General features: G+C 42.4%; 1 protein-coding gene across 2 annotated transcripts; it reads right to left on the bottom strand.

Annotated features, from left to right (window-relative positions):
- Positions 1-780: 780 nt before the first annotated feature.
- LOC137534921 (zinc finger protein 3 homolog) lies at positions 781-14,211 on the bottom strand. 2 transcript variants are annotated; one of them, XM_068256634.1, is made up of 7 exons: positions 14,130-14,211; positions 12,463-12,577; positions 11,144-11,314; positions 10,941-11,058; positions 10,461-10,558; positions 9,611-10,343; positions 781-3,643 (listed from the first exon to the last, which is right to left on the bottom strand). In XM_068256634.1, the coding sequence occupies exons 2-7, from the start codon at positions 12,556-12,558 to the stop codon at positions 2,568-2,570; spliced, it is 2,292 nt and encodes a 763-aa protein (XP_068112735.1). In that variant the 5' UTR covers positions 12,559-12,577; positions 14,130-14,211; the 3' UTR covers positions 781-2,567. The 2 variants fall into 2 exon arrangements, with proteins under 2 accessions (XP_068112735.1, XP_068112736.1); XM_068256635.1 differs by having other exon boundaries at positions 781-3,640.
- Between the last annotated feature and the right edge of the window lie 984 nt (positions 14,212-15,195).

Here is a 15,195-nt window from a genome sequence, read left to right as displayed (position 1 = left end):
GATCAGTATCTGAACCTTGCTCTATTGTTGCTGAACCTCACATTCTGTGTTTGACCTTGCTCCTTGCTTGCTGCCTTCTGTACTGCATCTGGTTGTATATGTGTATATTTGTATATATTTAGTTAGTTAGACAGGTTTACTGAGGTATTGTGACATACTGCATTTTCATTATATCCAATGCCTATATAGTAGAATCCCTTTATAGTAAACTCCAAGGGACCGGGAAAAGTGGTTTGCTATATCAGAAGTTTACTAAATCACAAATTGTCATACTCAAGCAAATAAAGTATACTGTAGTACTGGGTCTAAATTCAGTCAATAATTGGGAGTCATATTTCTTTTCAATGCTTTAGCAAGCAAGCACAGACAGTGTTTAAGCTAGATCACAATGCACAGTTGTCTATGCAGGGATTTGCATGCAACAGCTTGCACAGGAGGCATAGGCCTCACTAGTTAATGCAGGAACATTACTGATAGTGAGTCCACATGTCTGTGCAGCCTGGATGGTGCTGTAGCGTTGCAGCCATGAACAAGCAAGTCACAGATGACAACCATTTCCCTCAGTTATCAGCTTACATAGGAAGCATAGGTCTCACTGGCTGGTGCTTTTGAGGTAATCTACACATGCCCAGATTAGTGTGCAGATAGTGAGCAGGCTACAAGAGGCTGCCAGCCCGCCGACTGACCATGGCTCTTGGGTCTTTGACTAACGTATGACGCATGTCCCACCCACTTTCCACTGTAGCCGGATACAGAATACCAAAGGGTCCAAAAAACAGGTTTACTATAACAGAAGTTTTATTATATCAGGGTTTACTATACCAGGCGTTACTTTCATATACTTGGAATGTGGCTTGGCTAGGACCTGGACACTTACAGTGGTTTGCAAAAGTATTAGACCCCCTTGAAGTTTTCCACATTTTGTCACATTACTGCCACAAACATGAATCAATTTTATTGGAATTCCACGTGAAAGACCAATACAAAGTGGTGTAAACATTAAAAACATAAAAAAATAAATAAAAAAAAATAACTGCAAAGTGGGGTGTGCGTAATTATTCAGCCCCCCTGAGTCAATACTTTGTAGAAACACCTTTTGCTGCAATTACAGCTGCCAGTCTTTTAGGGTATGTCTCTACCAGCTTTGCACATCTAGAGACTGAAATCCTTGCCCATTCTTCTTTGCAAAACAGCTCCAGCTCAGTCAGATTAGATGGACAGCGTTTGTGAACAGCAGTTTTCAGATCTTGCCACAGATTCTCTATTTGATTTAGATCTGGACTTTAACTGGGCCATTCTTACACATGGATATGTTTTGTTTTATACCATTCCTTTGTTGCCCTGGCTTTTTGTTTAGGGTCGTTGTCCTGCTGGAAGGAGAACCTCCGTCCCAGTCTCAAGTCTTTTGCAGACTCCAAGAGGTTTTCTTCCAAGATTGCCCTGTATTTGGCTCCATCCATCATCCCATCAACTGTGACCTGCTTTCCTGTCCCTGCTGAAGAGAAGCACCCCCAGAGCATGATGCTGCCACCACCATATTTGACAGTGGGGATGGTGTGTTTAGAGTAATGTGCAGTGTTAGTTTTCCGCCACATATAGCGTTTTGCATTTTGGCCAAAAAGTTCCATTTTGGTCTCATCTGACCAGAGCACCTTCTTCCACATGTTTGCTGTGTACCCCACATGGCTTGTGGCAAACTGCAAACTGACTTCTTATGCTTTTCTGTTAACAATGGCTTTCTTCTTGCCACTCTTCCATAAAGGCCAACTTTGTGCAGTGCACGACTAATAGTTGTCCTATGGACAGATTCCCCCACCTGAGCTGTAGATCTCTGCAGCTCGTCCAGAGTCACCATGGGCCTCTTGACTGCATTTCTGATCAGCGCTCTCCTTGTTCGGCCTGTGAGTTTAGGTGGATGGCCTTGTCTTGGTAGGTTTACAGTTGTGCCATAATCCTTCCATTTCTAAATCATCGTTTGAACAGTGCTCCGTGGGATGTTCAAGATTTTGGAAATCTTTTTTGTAGCCTAAGCCTGCTTTAAATTTCTCAATAACTTTATCCCTGACCTGTCTGGTGTGTTCTTTGGACTTCATGGTGTTGTTGCTCCCAATATTCCCTTAGACAACCTCTGAGGCCGTCACAGAGCAGCTGTATTTGTACTGACAGTAGATTACACACAGGTGCCCTCTATTTAGTCATTAGCACTCATCAGGCAATGTATATAGGCAACTGACTGCACTCAGACCAAAGGGGGATGAATAATTACACACACCCCACTTTGCAGTTATCTATTTGTAAAAATGTTTGGAATCATGTATGATTTTCGTTCCACTTCTCACGTGTACACCACTTTGTATTGGTCTTTCACGTGGAATTCCAATAAAATTATTTCATGTTTGTGGCAGTAATATGACAAAATGTGGAAAACTTCATGGGGCAGAATACTTTTGCAAACCACTGTAGTTTTCTATACCCAAAAGTTTACTATATCAGCGTTTACTATAACGAGCTTATTAGTCCAGTCTCAGAATTTGTTGCAAACTGTAGGCATTTGCTGGTTATCAGTTTTATAACACATGAACTCTCTGATGTAAGTAGAGATGTCCTTTTTGTGTATAACATTTCCCACACTCTGAACACGAATAGGGGCGCTCGCCTGTGTGGTTTTTTAGGTGTGTAAGAAGATCCTTATTGCGACGGAAACCTTTCCCACATTCTGAGCATAAAAAAGGACACTCGCCAGTGTGGGTTTTCCGGTGTCTGAGGAGGTCAGTGTAATGAGCAAAACTTTTCTCACACTCCAAACATGAGAAAGCATTATTGCCTCTGTGGGTTCTCTGATGCCTGCGAAGGTCATCACTGCGGCTAAAATCTTTCCCACACTCTGAACAGGAAAACGGCCGCTCGCCAGTGTGGATGCGCTGATGCCTGCGAAGGTCTCCTTTTTGAATGAAACATTTCCCACACTCTGAACAGGGAAAAGGACGCTCGCCTGTGTGACTTTTCTTGTGCTGCTTGAGGCTTGATTTCTGTGAGAAATTCTTCCCACACACTGAGCACACATAGAAGCACCTCCCACCAGTATAACGTCTCTCGTCCATTGTTGGGTTTGATTCGGATGCAACATCTTTCAGACACTCTGAATGTGAAACAGTGAATTCAGTCAAATGACTCCTCCTGTGTCTGAGAAGTTCCTCTTCAGAGAGGAACTTTTCTGGGCACCGAGGACAGGAAAATGGCCTCTCGATGGTATGAACTTTCAGGTGGACATCGAGGTTCCTTTTGAGTGAAAAACATTTCCCACACGTGGAGCAGAGAAACGTCTTTCCTCCGGTGTGATTTCTCTGGTGTTGGACAAGATCTGCTTTACTGTTAAAACATTTCCCACACTCTGAACATGTCAATGGAGGATCACATGATGATGTACACTTTGCAGCAAGAGATTCCGACACAGGGCCTGGGTGGATTTTATTGTCTCTCCCTGTGGTATTTTCTGATAATTCATCGGGATTAGATTGATCTGCTGATCTGTCCACATTGTAGGGTTGTAGATTGGAATCTAATTCAACAGTATATTCTGCAGTGTCATTTGGATGTGACATAAGATGAATCTCCAAGGTGCTCCCAACATCATCTCCTCCTGCTGGAAAGGAAATATATTATTGATTAAATCACATAAGCATTTTTCATGCAGAATTATGGTGTGTACACACTTGAAAGATAAATGAAAGATCTTAGACCAATTTTACCCCCTTTCCATGGAGTATGAGAGCCATACCTTACACAGTCTATTCTATGGAGCTGAACTCCCCACCAGACAGAAATCTTTGCAAGATGCTGCACACAAAGATGCTGTACACATTCAAAAGATCAGTATCTACAATATATCTGTTCCTGCAAAAGATCCATTCCTGCAAAATGTATTCATAGTCCGATATCTGCAGATCCTCATACACACTTTGTTTAACAGACATTCATCTGCAGATCAGATCCACCAGGATGGATCTTCAGATCTGCAGATGATTGTCAGATCTGCAGATGATTGTCCGTTAAACAAGGTGTGTATGAGGATCTGCAGATATCATAGACTATGAATGCATTTTGCAGGAAGTGATCGTTTGCAGATACTGATCTTTTAAATGTGTACAGCATGTTTGTGTGCAGCATCTTGCCAAGATTTTTATCTGATGGGGAGTTCAGCTCAATAGAATAGACAGTGTAGAGCAGATCCTCATACACACCTTGTTTAACGGACAATCATCTGCAGATCAGATCCACCAGGATGATCTTCAGATATGCAGATAATTGTCTGATCTGAAGATGATTGTCAGTTAAACAAGGTGTGTATGAGGATCTGCAGATATCATAGACTATGAATGCATTTTGCAGGAACGGATCTTTTGCAGGAACTGATCTTTTGCAGATACTGATCTTTTGTGTCTGTACAGCATCTTTGTGTGCAGCATCTTGCAAAGATTTCTGTCTGATGGGGAGTTCAGCTCCATAGAATAGACTGTGTAGTTAAGGCTCTCATACTACATGGAAGGGGGTAAAATTGGTCTGTGATCTTTCATTTTTCAAAGACTTTTATCTGATGTGTGTACCCACCTTAAGTTTTCATACTCCATGGAAGGCAGTAAAATTGGTCTAAGATCTTTCATTAACCTTTCAAGTGTGTACACTCCATTAGGAACCAAATAAATCATCCAAAAACACACACGGTTTGCCTTAAAGCAAACCTGAAGCGACAATAAACTTTTGAGATAATGAATTGTATGTGTAGTTTGTTTTATAGCTTAAAAGACAGAGTGTGGTTTCTAAACTACAAATATAACAGTTTTGAAAAACAAAACTAACTGAAAATATAAATATGAGACTCTTTTCTTTGCCACAAATGTTCTAATCATTATCTGTACTACACATACAATTCATTGTCTCATACTTTTTTTCACTTCAGGTTTAGGCCATTATCACGAAAAATTTAAAAAATTAAAATCTAGGTGTATGACACATTACAAATGTACATTTCTCCCTTAGTAAGAGGGATTTCTCCCTTTTTTATCCTTAACATTGCGGCATAATTGCCTCAGAAATGCTGCAGGATCAGCGTTTGCGTCACTCTGGTGTGATCTATTCCATACAAATACATCAGCCAAGCTCTTTTCAAAACGCTTAGAAGTGCTCTTGGTGTGCACCAGCCCTCAATTCCACTATAAAATACTTATTTCCAAATACGCTGTAACTTATCTGAGGTGGTATAAATCAGACAGAACTGACAAGTTTTGGACTAGTTTGTTTTCTCAAGGGTAATTCTCTGTTTTTTTTTTCATTTTACTACCTATTGTAAGTGACAGCGACCTAGGAAAAATAAACTTATAATGCATTTAACTATGGTAGAAATTTTATATGTATGTGTACTCATGTGTTTCAAATATTACATTCTTTCTTTAAAGGGGAACTGAAGAGAGAGAGGTATATGGAGGCTGCCATGTTTATTTCCTTTTAAGCAATACCAGTTGCCTGGCAGCCCTGCTGATCCTCTGCCTCTAATACTATTAGCCATAGCCCCTGAACAAGCATGCAGCAGATCAGGTGTTTCAGACTTTAAAGTCAGATCTGACAAGACTAGCTGCATGCTTGTTTCTGGTGTTATTCAGATACTACTGCAGAGAAATAGACCAGCAGGGCTGCCAGGCAACTGGTATTGATTATAAGGAAATAAATATGGCAGCCTCCGTATACCTCTTACTTCAGTTCCCCTTTAAGGCTGGTTTCACACTGTAAATTGACGTTAGTGATGCGATGCATCCCGCCCACTGCACCACCAAAAACAGGCCTTCAGGGAACACCACGTTAGTACACAGTGTTCCCTGTCTGGCATTCGGCCAAGCAGGAAGTGACGTGTGCTGGCAGTCACTTCCTGTTTTAGGTATCTGGAAGTGCACGGAAGTGTATTGTAAAAATACGCATCTGTGCATGCACGTCATAACAACGTCGCACCGCTTCCAATATTTTTAAAATCCCTGCGTCGCCATATACTAACATGACATCTGGTCCAACACAGGGCGACGCAGATGCGCGCGGTAACGTAGTTATGGACCCACAACAGATTTAGCACTTCTGGCACAACGCACCTCTACTCAGGTTATGTGAACTTCCCCATAGACTTATATTACCCAGCATTAGCAGTGCAGTAAATTGCTGCAACTTAACATCCCAGTGTGAAAGGGCCCTTAAAGGGACTCCGAGGAGTAGCTAAAATCGGAACTTACTTGGGGCTTTCTCCAGCCCACCGTAGGTCAGGAGGTCCCCCGGCGTCCTCTTGGCTCCTCTCCTGGCCCCTCCGCAGAAATCACGACCGGCGACACTGTGGCCGAGTGTTGGGCTGACACTTCCTGAACGATAACGCTCGTCGTCATCATGCCGGCCGCTATGCGTCATCACAGCGGCCGGTGTGACAATACTGCGCATGCGCGGTTTACCCTACGCGCCTGCGTAGTAGAGCGGCCCCAGACGGAGATCGGCTATTTCCGCCTATCTCCGTGCTGAGAGCCGCAACAGCGCCCCCGCTGGAGCCAGGGAAGGTAAATAAATGTCCATCACAATAAAGAACTGAGATGGGCCTTTTATATGGTGTACAGTATCCCCTCCTCATTTGTTGGCACTATGATGTTATACTGAGGAATGGAGATGGGCCTTTCATTTGGTGTACAGTATCTCCTCCTCATTTGTTGGTACTATGAAGTTATACTGAGGAATGGAGATGGGCCTTTCATATGGTGTACAGTATCTCCCCCTCATTTGCTGGTACTATGATGTTATACTGAGGAATGGAGATGGGCCTTTCATATGGTGTACAGTATCCCCTCCTCATTTGTTGGCACTATGATGTTATACTGAGGAATGGAGATGGACCTTTCATATGGTGTACAGTATCTCCTCCTCATTTGTTGGTATTATGATGTTATACTGAGGAATAGAGATGGGCCTTTCATATGGTGTGCAGTATCTCCTCCTCATTTGTTGGTACTATGATGTTATACTGAGGAATGGAGATGGACCTTTCATATGGTGTACAGTATCTCCTTCTCATTTGTTGGCACTATGATGTTATACTGAGGAATGGAGATGGGCCTTTCATATGGTGTACAGTACCTCCTTCTCATTTGCTGGCACTATGATGTTATATTGAGGAATGGAGATGGACCTTTCATATGGTGTACAGTATCCCCTCCTCATTTGTTGGCACTATGTTATACTGAGGAATGGAGATGGACCTTTCATATGGTGTACAGTATCTCCTTCTCATTTGTTGGTACTGTGATGTTATACTGAGGAATGGAGATGGGCCTTTCATATGGTGTAAAGTATCCTGCCCTCATTTGTTGGTACTATGGTGTTATACTGAGGTATGAAGATGGGCCTTCCATATGGTGTACAGTATCTCCCCCTCATTTGTTGGGGCTATGACGGTATACTGAAGAATGTTGATGGGCCTTTCATATGGTGTACAGTATCTCCTCCTCATTTGTTGGGGCTATGATGTTATACTGAGGAATGTAGATGGGCCTTTCATATGGTGTACAGTATCTTCTCCTCATTTGTTGCCACTATGATGTTATACTGAGGAATGGAGATGGACCTTTCATCTGGTGTAAAGTATCCCCTCCTCATTTGTTGGTACTATGGTGTTATACTGAGGAACGGAGATTGGCATTTCACGTGGTGTACAGTATCTCCTCCTCATTTGTTGGTACAATGATGTTATACTGAGGAAAGGAGACGGGCCTTTCAAATGGTGTACAGTATCTCCTCCTCATTTGTTGGTACTATGATGTTATACTGAGGAATGGAGATGGGCCTTTCATATGGTGTACAGTATCTCCTCCTCATTTGTTGGTACTATGATGTTATACTGAGGAATGGAGATGGGCCTTTCATATGGTGTACAGTATCTCCTCCTCATTTGTTGGTACAATGATGTTATACTGAGGAAAGGAGACGGGCCTTTCAAATGGTGTACAGTATCTCCTCCTCATTTGTTGGTACTATGATGTTATACTGAGGAATGGAGATGGGCCTTTCATATGGTGTACAGTATCTCCTCCTCATTTGTTGGTACAATGATGTTATACTGAGGAAAGGAGACGGGCCTTTCAAATGGTGTACAGTATCTCCTCCTCATTTGTTGGTGCTATGATGTTATGCTGAGGAATGGAGATGGGCCTTTCATATGGTGTACAGTATCTCCTCCTCATTTGTTGGTGCTATGATGTTATACTGAGGAACGGAGATTGGCATTTCACGTGGTGTATAGTATCTCCTCCTCCTTTGTTGGTACTATGATGTTATACTGAGGAATGGAGATTGGCATTTCACGTGGTGTACAGTATCTCCTCCTTATTTGTTGGTACTATGATGTTATACTGAGGAATGGAGATTGGCATTTCACGTGGTGTACAGTATCTCCTCCTCATTTGTTGGTACTATAATGTTATACTGAGGAATGGAGATGGGCCTTTCATATGGTGTACAGTATCTCCTCCTCATTTGTTGGTACTATGGTGTTATACTGAGGAATGGAGATTGGCATTTCACGTGGTGTACAGTATCTCCTCCTCATTTGTTGGTACTATAATGTTATACTGAGGAATGGAGATGGGCCTTTCATATGGTGTACAGTATCTCCTCCTCATTTGTTGGTACTATGATGTTATACTGAGAAATGGAGATGGGCCTTTCATATGGTGTACAGTATCTCCTCCTCATTTGTTGGTACAATGATGTTATACTGAGGAAAGGAGACGGGCCTTTCAAATGGTGTACAGTATCTCCTTCTTATTTGTTGGTACTATGATGTTATACTGAGGAATGGAGATGGGCCTTTCATATGGTGTACAGTATCTCCTCCTCATTTGTTGGCACTATGATGTTATACTGAGGAATGGAGATGGGCCTTTCATATGGTGTACAGTATCCCCTCCTTATTTGTTGGTACTATGATGTTATACTGAGGAAGGGAGATTGACTTTTCATATGGTGTACAGTATCTCCTCATTATTTATACTGAGGAATAGTAATGAGGATTTAACATTATTAAAGAGCTAAAACATTTTAAATGAAAGAAAATCACCCCAAGTGGGTGGGGTATTGAGACAATCACAGTTTTGAGTCTGGGTGTGAAATATACCCCACATAGCACATAGTGCATAATAAATATCACTGTAGACTGCAGATGGTCAGAATCTACAATTCCTTTACCTTCTCTTTCCTTTAAAATGCTCTCCTCTACAAGGAGACCTTGTATGGTGGGAGAGGGAAGTCCTCACCCCTGTTTCTCACTCTTATGACCTGGCCAGGTAAAAAGCCTGAGGCACTAAACCTTACAGGAACCCCCAAGATCTTAGATAACTGGAATAGAATAGAAAGTTTAACCTGAATATAAACAGCCTCCAATGGGAAGGGCTTATCTCTACAATCTTTCATAATCCAATCTGATCTTGCAGGATAATGGGAAGATCTTATGATTCTTCCTCACCTTGAGTCATATGAGTTTAACCAAACAGAAATAAGACCATGTCCACCTTAAATGTATATGTATAATATTTACCTGAGCAAATATCCAGAGTGTATTCCTCAACTTGAATTGCCATCATGTCACTGTCTCCCATTGAGTGCTGATTAGTCCTCACATACTTCTCTTCTTCTTCCTGTTTAAATATCTTCATCACATCTCTCTCCTTCATAGACCTATGATCACCCCTCACATACGTCTCTTCTACTTCCTGTTTAAATGTCCTCATCATGTCACCCTCCTCTTTAGACTGCTGACCACTCCTCATATATGTCTGTTGTTCTTCTTCTTGTTTAATTGTCCTCCTCATGTCACCATCTGTAGACCGATGATCACTCCTCAAATTCCTCTCATCTACTTCCTCTTTAATGGTCTTCATAATTTCCTTCTCCTCTGTAGACTGCTGATCACCCCTCACATACATCTCTTCTTCTTCCTCTTTAATTACCCTCACCATTTCCTTCTGCCTCTTAGTCTGCTGATCACCCTTCATATACATCTCTTTTTCTTCTTTTTTAACTGTCTTCATCATATTTCCCTCTTCCATAGACTGCTGATCACTCCTCACATATTTATCATCTTTCTCTTTAACTGTCCTCATCATCTCTATCTTCTTCTTAGACTGATGATTATTCCTCAGATACAGCTCTTCCTCCACTTTAATTGCTTTTATCATTTGTCCCACCACCATATACTGCTGAACACTCCTCTGAAAAGTATTATTTTCATCCTCTTCATTTGTTTCTATCATGTCACTCTTCTTTGTAGACTGCGGCGAAAATTAACAATAATGTGTTAAAAAAGTACTTTATAAAGTAACACTACACAGATGAGCATAACCTCTTATAACGTGGATTTTTTTGGTTTAGTCCCTGACTTCATCTACCTGATAATGGTGAGGGTTGGTGTGATCTGCTGGTCGACAATCCCAGGAGTAAAGAGGACCTGTACATCTCTCTGGTGGGTTTCTGTTACTGGATCCATCTGTAGGAAACACACACTAACTGAATACATTGAGGTTAATTCATCAAACAGCTGTAATATTAGCATGTACGCAAAGCGCATGGCAATATTACAGTTAATTCCGTGCGTAAGTACCGCAAGATACGCTAGTAGCATGAGGCGTAGTATACCAGTAGCATGCGGGCTACCGTAGTAGCAGTCGCGCTACTAGAGTACCGCTGGTCACGCTACTAGTGTATCTCACGGTACTTATTACGGAATTAACTGTAATATTGCTGTGCGTCCATGTAAATATTACCTTTGTTTGATAAAGCAACGCCATTGACGCTATGTGTTTATCAGATGATGGGGGGGATCCTCCATACTGCTCTCTATTTTACAAGGAATGAAAGTCTCTTCTTACCCGGTGATGTGAGGGGCGGCTGATTCTCCATCATAGGATCCTTGTGGAGGTCATGGTGTCCTTCTGAATCTTGCTTCATGGAGAAGTAGATGGTGACATCCTGACACCTTAAAGGCACCTGACACACACAATGATACTGTCACCATTCAGATACATCACTTGTAGTTACTGGATAATATCCCATACTTCCCAGCACCGCTCACCTTCCCTGTCAGCAGCTCGGTGATCTTATTGGTGATTTCTAGAATCTTCTTGTTGTTGATTCTCTCCGGTGTCAGGGAGTCAGGTGAAGATGCCGTGATTGGGGATGGACCATAGGGACAACTTTCAGGGGTTAACAGCTCCCCTGAGGTTCTCTTCACTACTACAAAATCCTATGTAAAGGTATAATAGATACAGTTAATGCATTTCTAGAATGTCTCTCTACTGGTTAGGTGTGTGTTTTAAAAACCGTGTGTGACCTCCCAGAATCCTCCTCACCTCTCTAGTCAGGTGTGTTTTATTAATAGAGATAAGGCCGGTTTCACACTGCAAACTGGTGTTGTGGTATGGCAGCCGCACCACCAAAAACAGGCCTTCGCGGAATATGGAGAAGCACGGAAGCATATTGTAAAAATACACTTCCGCGCATGTGCGCCAGGAACGTAATTTAAAAACAAATCCCTGCATCGCCGTAGACTAACACTTCCGGGCAGATGCAGATCACCACAAGTCAAAGCAGAAGCCGCACGGTAGCGAAGTTCTGGGCCAGCGGCAGGGATGTGGCAAAAAACCTCACTTCCGTCGCATCGCGCCATACCATGGCAGTATGAAAGTCTCCATAGACTTATATAAAAATACTCCATAAAAATACTGCACCGCCCCAGTGTGAAAGGGCCCTAAAGGTGGCCACACACAATACAATAAAATTAACCAATTTTGCAGCAATTCAATAAAAATGAGCAGTTGTACAGAAAAATTGAAAGGTTTTTTTTTTTTTTAGTAATTTGTTTTAGAAATTTTTCTATAGGAGTCGATTAAGAGTGGTAGATTTTTATAAAAATTGAAGTGTAGCATAAATTGCCAATTTTTTTATGTATAGACCCAAGCAATTTTCTTCTAAGTTTTCAATCATTTTTTCATAATTGGCATAACTACAAATCATGCTACCTCTCCCCAGCAAAACTCTGATGGGCCCCCAATGCTCACACTCTATCCCTAGCCTACCCCTGGTGACCCTCAATTGCAGGGGGCTCATCTTGCAAGGGCCATAAAACAAGTGTGGCTATCCTAATCTTTACACACAGGTGTAGCCACTTATCTGAAGGTTGGACCCCTTCATTGAAGGAAAGGAAGGTTAGTAGTCGAGACCCCCCTGCAGTTGCAGGGCCTGCTCCCCTGTAGTTACGCCCCTGTGTGTGAGTGGTACATTGGTCAGATTTTTCAAATGTTTCAAACAAACAGAAATATAGATTGTAATCCTTTAATTGAATAAAAAAATTGTATGGTGTGATGTCATGTGATCTCCCAGAATCCTCCTCACCTCTCCAGTCAACAGGAAGATGATCTCCAGAGTGAGGTTTAATATCTTCTCGGTCATGTGACTCCAGTCCTCCTCCATCCTCTTTGATGTGGTCATGTGACCTGTACAGGAGATTCTAGAAGGATAATGTGAGAATGATGTATTAGGATAAAGATGTCTGCATGATGACTTCCGTGTCATTTTGCTTGTTTTGTAGTATTGCATGGAAGGCTTTGTCTGCATCACTGAGAGAAAACTATAGGTATAAGTGTTGAAAAAGCATTTGTGGGGCATACAGATAGAGTAGGGGTGTCAAGCTCAAATTCAAAGTGGCTTGTAATTGTACACCAGTGACCTAGTCGCGGGCCAATTTTGATGTCTATTGGGAACCAGGTGGGCCCCTTCCTCCCCTATACAGTTCCCTAGTGTTTAGTGCTTTCCCCCTCCCTAACCAATATGGCTTCCCTGGTGATCTAGGGCTTCACCTCCAATATAGCTTCCCTGGTGGTCTATAGTGGGCCAAACATAATGCAAAGTGGGGAAACCACTTGATGGCCATATTTAATGGCTCTGAGGGCCAGATATGTCCCGCGGGCCTGAGTTGGACATGTATGAGATAGAGGCTCCAGCTTAGGCCACAGGGAGCTGATGATCGGTGTGCTGCGGTATATGCACTGTTTCCAGCTCAGTATCTGTCTCCTTTAACTCCTGTACTAATAGAAATAACAATCACAAAAGTGAAAGACTGTATCAGTCATATGAAACAATACAATATTAAACCTACTCCTTTTTTCAGTTTTAACAAAATAAAACTGTAGGTTTCTAAAAACCAAAAAAATCCTAATTTTCAGGAGTAGGAGGATAGATATAATTGCTTATATCATAGGTTTTGTTTCACCTCAAGTTTACTTTTGTTTTTTTTTCTTTATACTCTTCTTTTAATTAAACACACACACACACACACACACACACACACACACACACACACACACACACACACACACACACACACACACACACACACACACACACACACACACACACACACACACACACACACACACACACACACACACACACACACACACACACACCCCTTTATTCAGTTCCCCTTTTCTCCTAGGTGATATATTGATGCGCTGACTGGCAGCGACTTGGATATATACCTGGGGACACAGTGGAGGAACAGAATGGCCCAAATGGACGGCGATGGAGCCCACTGCCAGCATGGGGCTGGAGGAAACTCCAAAAAAATATATAAACTTTTTCTAGCACAGACACAGGGAGCAGGATGTGGGCCAACAGAATCACATCAAGACTGATGGAGAGATAAAAGAATTGTCTGGCATTAGGCTCATAGGCAGGTAGGATGGGTTGACTCAGAGACTAGATAGATAGATAGATAGATAGATAGATAGATAGATAGATAGATAGATAGATAGATAGATAGATAGATAGATAGATAGATAACACATGCTTTGTACAACACATTACTATAAACACACATCAGTTATATAAATGACAATACTGAATTAACTTAATGTAATTAAATCATTCATGCAATAATATAAAGCATTCACCAAAACATTACATGTACATATTTCATATATTTATTTCATATAATAAATAATGAATACATAATGTAATAACGCAGAGTAAACTGCATTGCGTGATAATAAATGAGGTACCAGCAATATTCTCTTCTGCTGCTTCCATCAGTGTAGCAGTGGTTTCTGGGGGCGGAAGTGACGTAATAGTCATGTGACCTCCTAGATTCGGGACTCGGGACTCCGGGAGGACTAGGAGAGGAGATTGCTGTGTAATGAGAGGTGGTCTGTGGCTCTAGGGGCTGCCCTTCTAGAAGGACGGAGAGGATGGCCACAGTCAGAGAAGCAGTCAGAGGGCAGCTCGTGCCTACAGTGGAGTGTATACACTGTGCCGCTGTGCGTTCATCCAGACATGAAGCCAGCAGCATTTCAAGTCCTGTCATTCAGACTCTCTGGGTGCTGCCTGATTATTTGCTTCTCTGTACTCTGCCCGCTGTCCCTCAGAGGAGCAGATTAATCCAAACACATGCAGGGAGAATTAGATCAAAATTCAGCACATGCCCCGATCAAGGGTTTGCTCTGAACAACTGCTCCACTCCTGTTTTGATCCACCAGCATAACTCCCCCTGTCCCCCATAATATGCATATATTGTTCCCTTAGCATCCCAATATTCTCCATAGTGTGTCCCCATAGTGTACCATTAGCCTCCCAGTATCCCACAAATGTGTCCCAGTGTCCTCCATACCGTGCCCCAGGTTCTCAGTATTGCCCACAATGTGCCACAGCGTGCCAATATACCCATAGTGTATCACAGCTTCCTGATGTCCCCAAAGTGTGTCCTAGTTTCCCAGTGTCCTCATAGCATGGTCCAGGTTTCCAGTCTCCCCCATAGACTCTCCTAGCTTCCTAGTGTTCCCCATAGTGTATCCCAGTATCCTCCATAGTTTTACCCAGCTTTCCAGCGTCCACTATAGTGTGTCCCATTTCCAGTGTCCCCCAGCTTCCCAATACTGGCCAGGTTCCCAGTGTCCCTCACAGTGTATCCAGGTTTCCAAGTGCCCCAGCTTCCCACTGGTGTCTCAACTTCCTGGTGTCCTTAGTGTGCCCCAGCTTCCAAAGTCTACATTGTGTTTCTCAGATTCCCATTGTCACCACAGTGTGTCCCAGCTTCCTAGTGTCCCTATAGTGTATCCCAGCTTCCCACTG

This window comes from Hyperolius riggenbachi, chromosome 10 (genome assembly GCF_040937935.1).
Source record: "Hyperolius riggenbachi isolate aHypRig1 chromosome 10, aHypRig1.pri, whole genome shotgun sequence".
Lineage (NCBI taxonomy): Eukaryota > Metazoa > Chordata > Amphibia > Anura > Hyperoliidae > Hyperolius > Hyperolius riggenbachi.
The sequence above is the reverse complement of the archived record's forward strand: the minus strand, read 5'-3'. Positions and strand labels throughout refer to the sequence as shown.

What these genes read in the sequence shown, in the direction of transcription:
- LOC137534921 (XM_068256634.1), bottom strand. Translation starts at nt 12,558, where the DNA reads ATGACCACATCAAAGAGGATGGAGGAGGACTGGAGTCACATGACCGAG. An exon ending in GCCGCCCCTCACATCACCGG is followed by an intron (nt 10,559 to 10,940) that starts GTAAGAAGAGAC and finishes TGTTTCCTACAG; the next exon opens with ATGGATCCAGTAACAGAAAC. An exon ending in CACTCTGGATATTTGCTCAG is followed by an intron (nt 3,644 to 9,610) that starts GTAAATATTATA and finishes TTTCCTTTCCAG; the next exon opens with CAGGAGGAGATGATGTTGGG.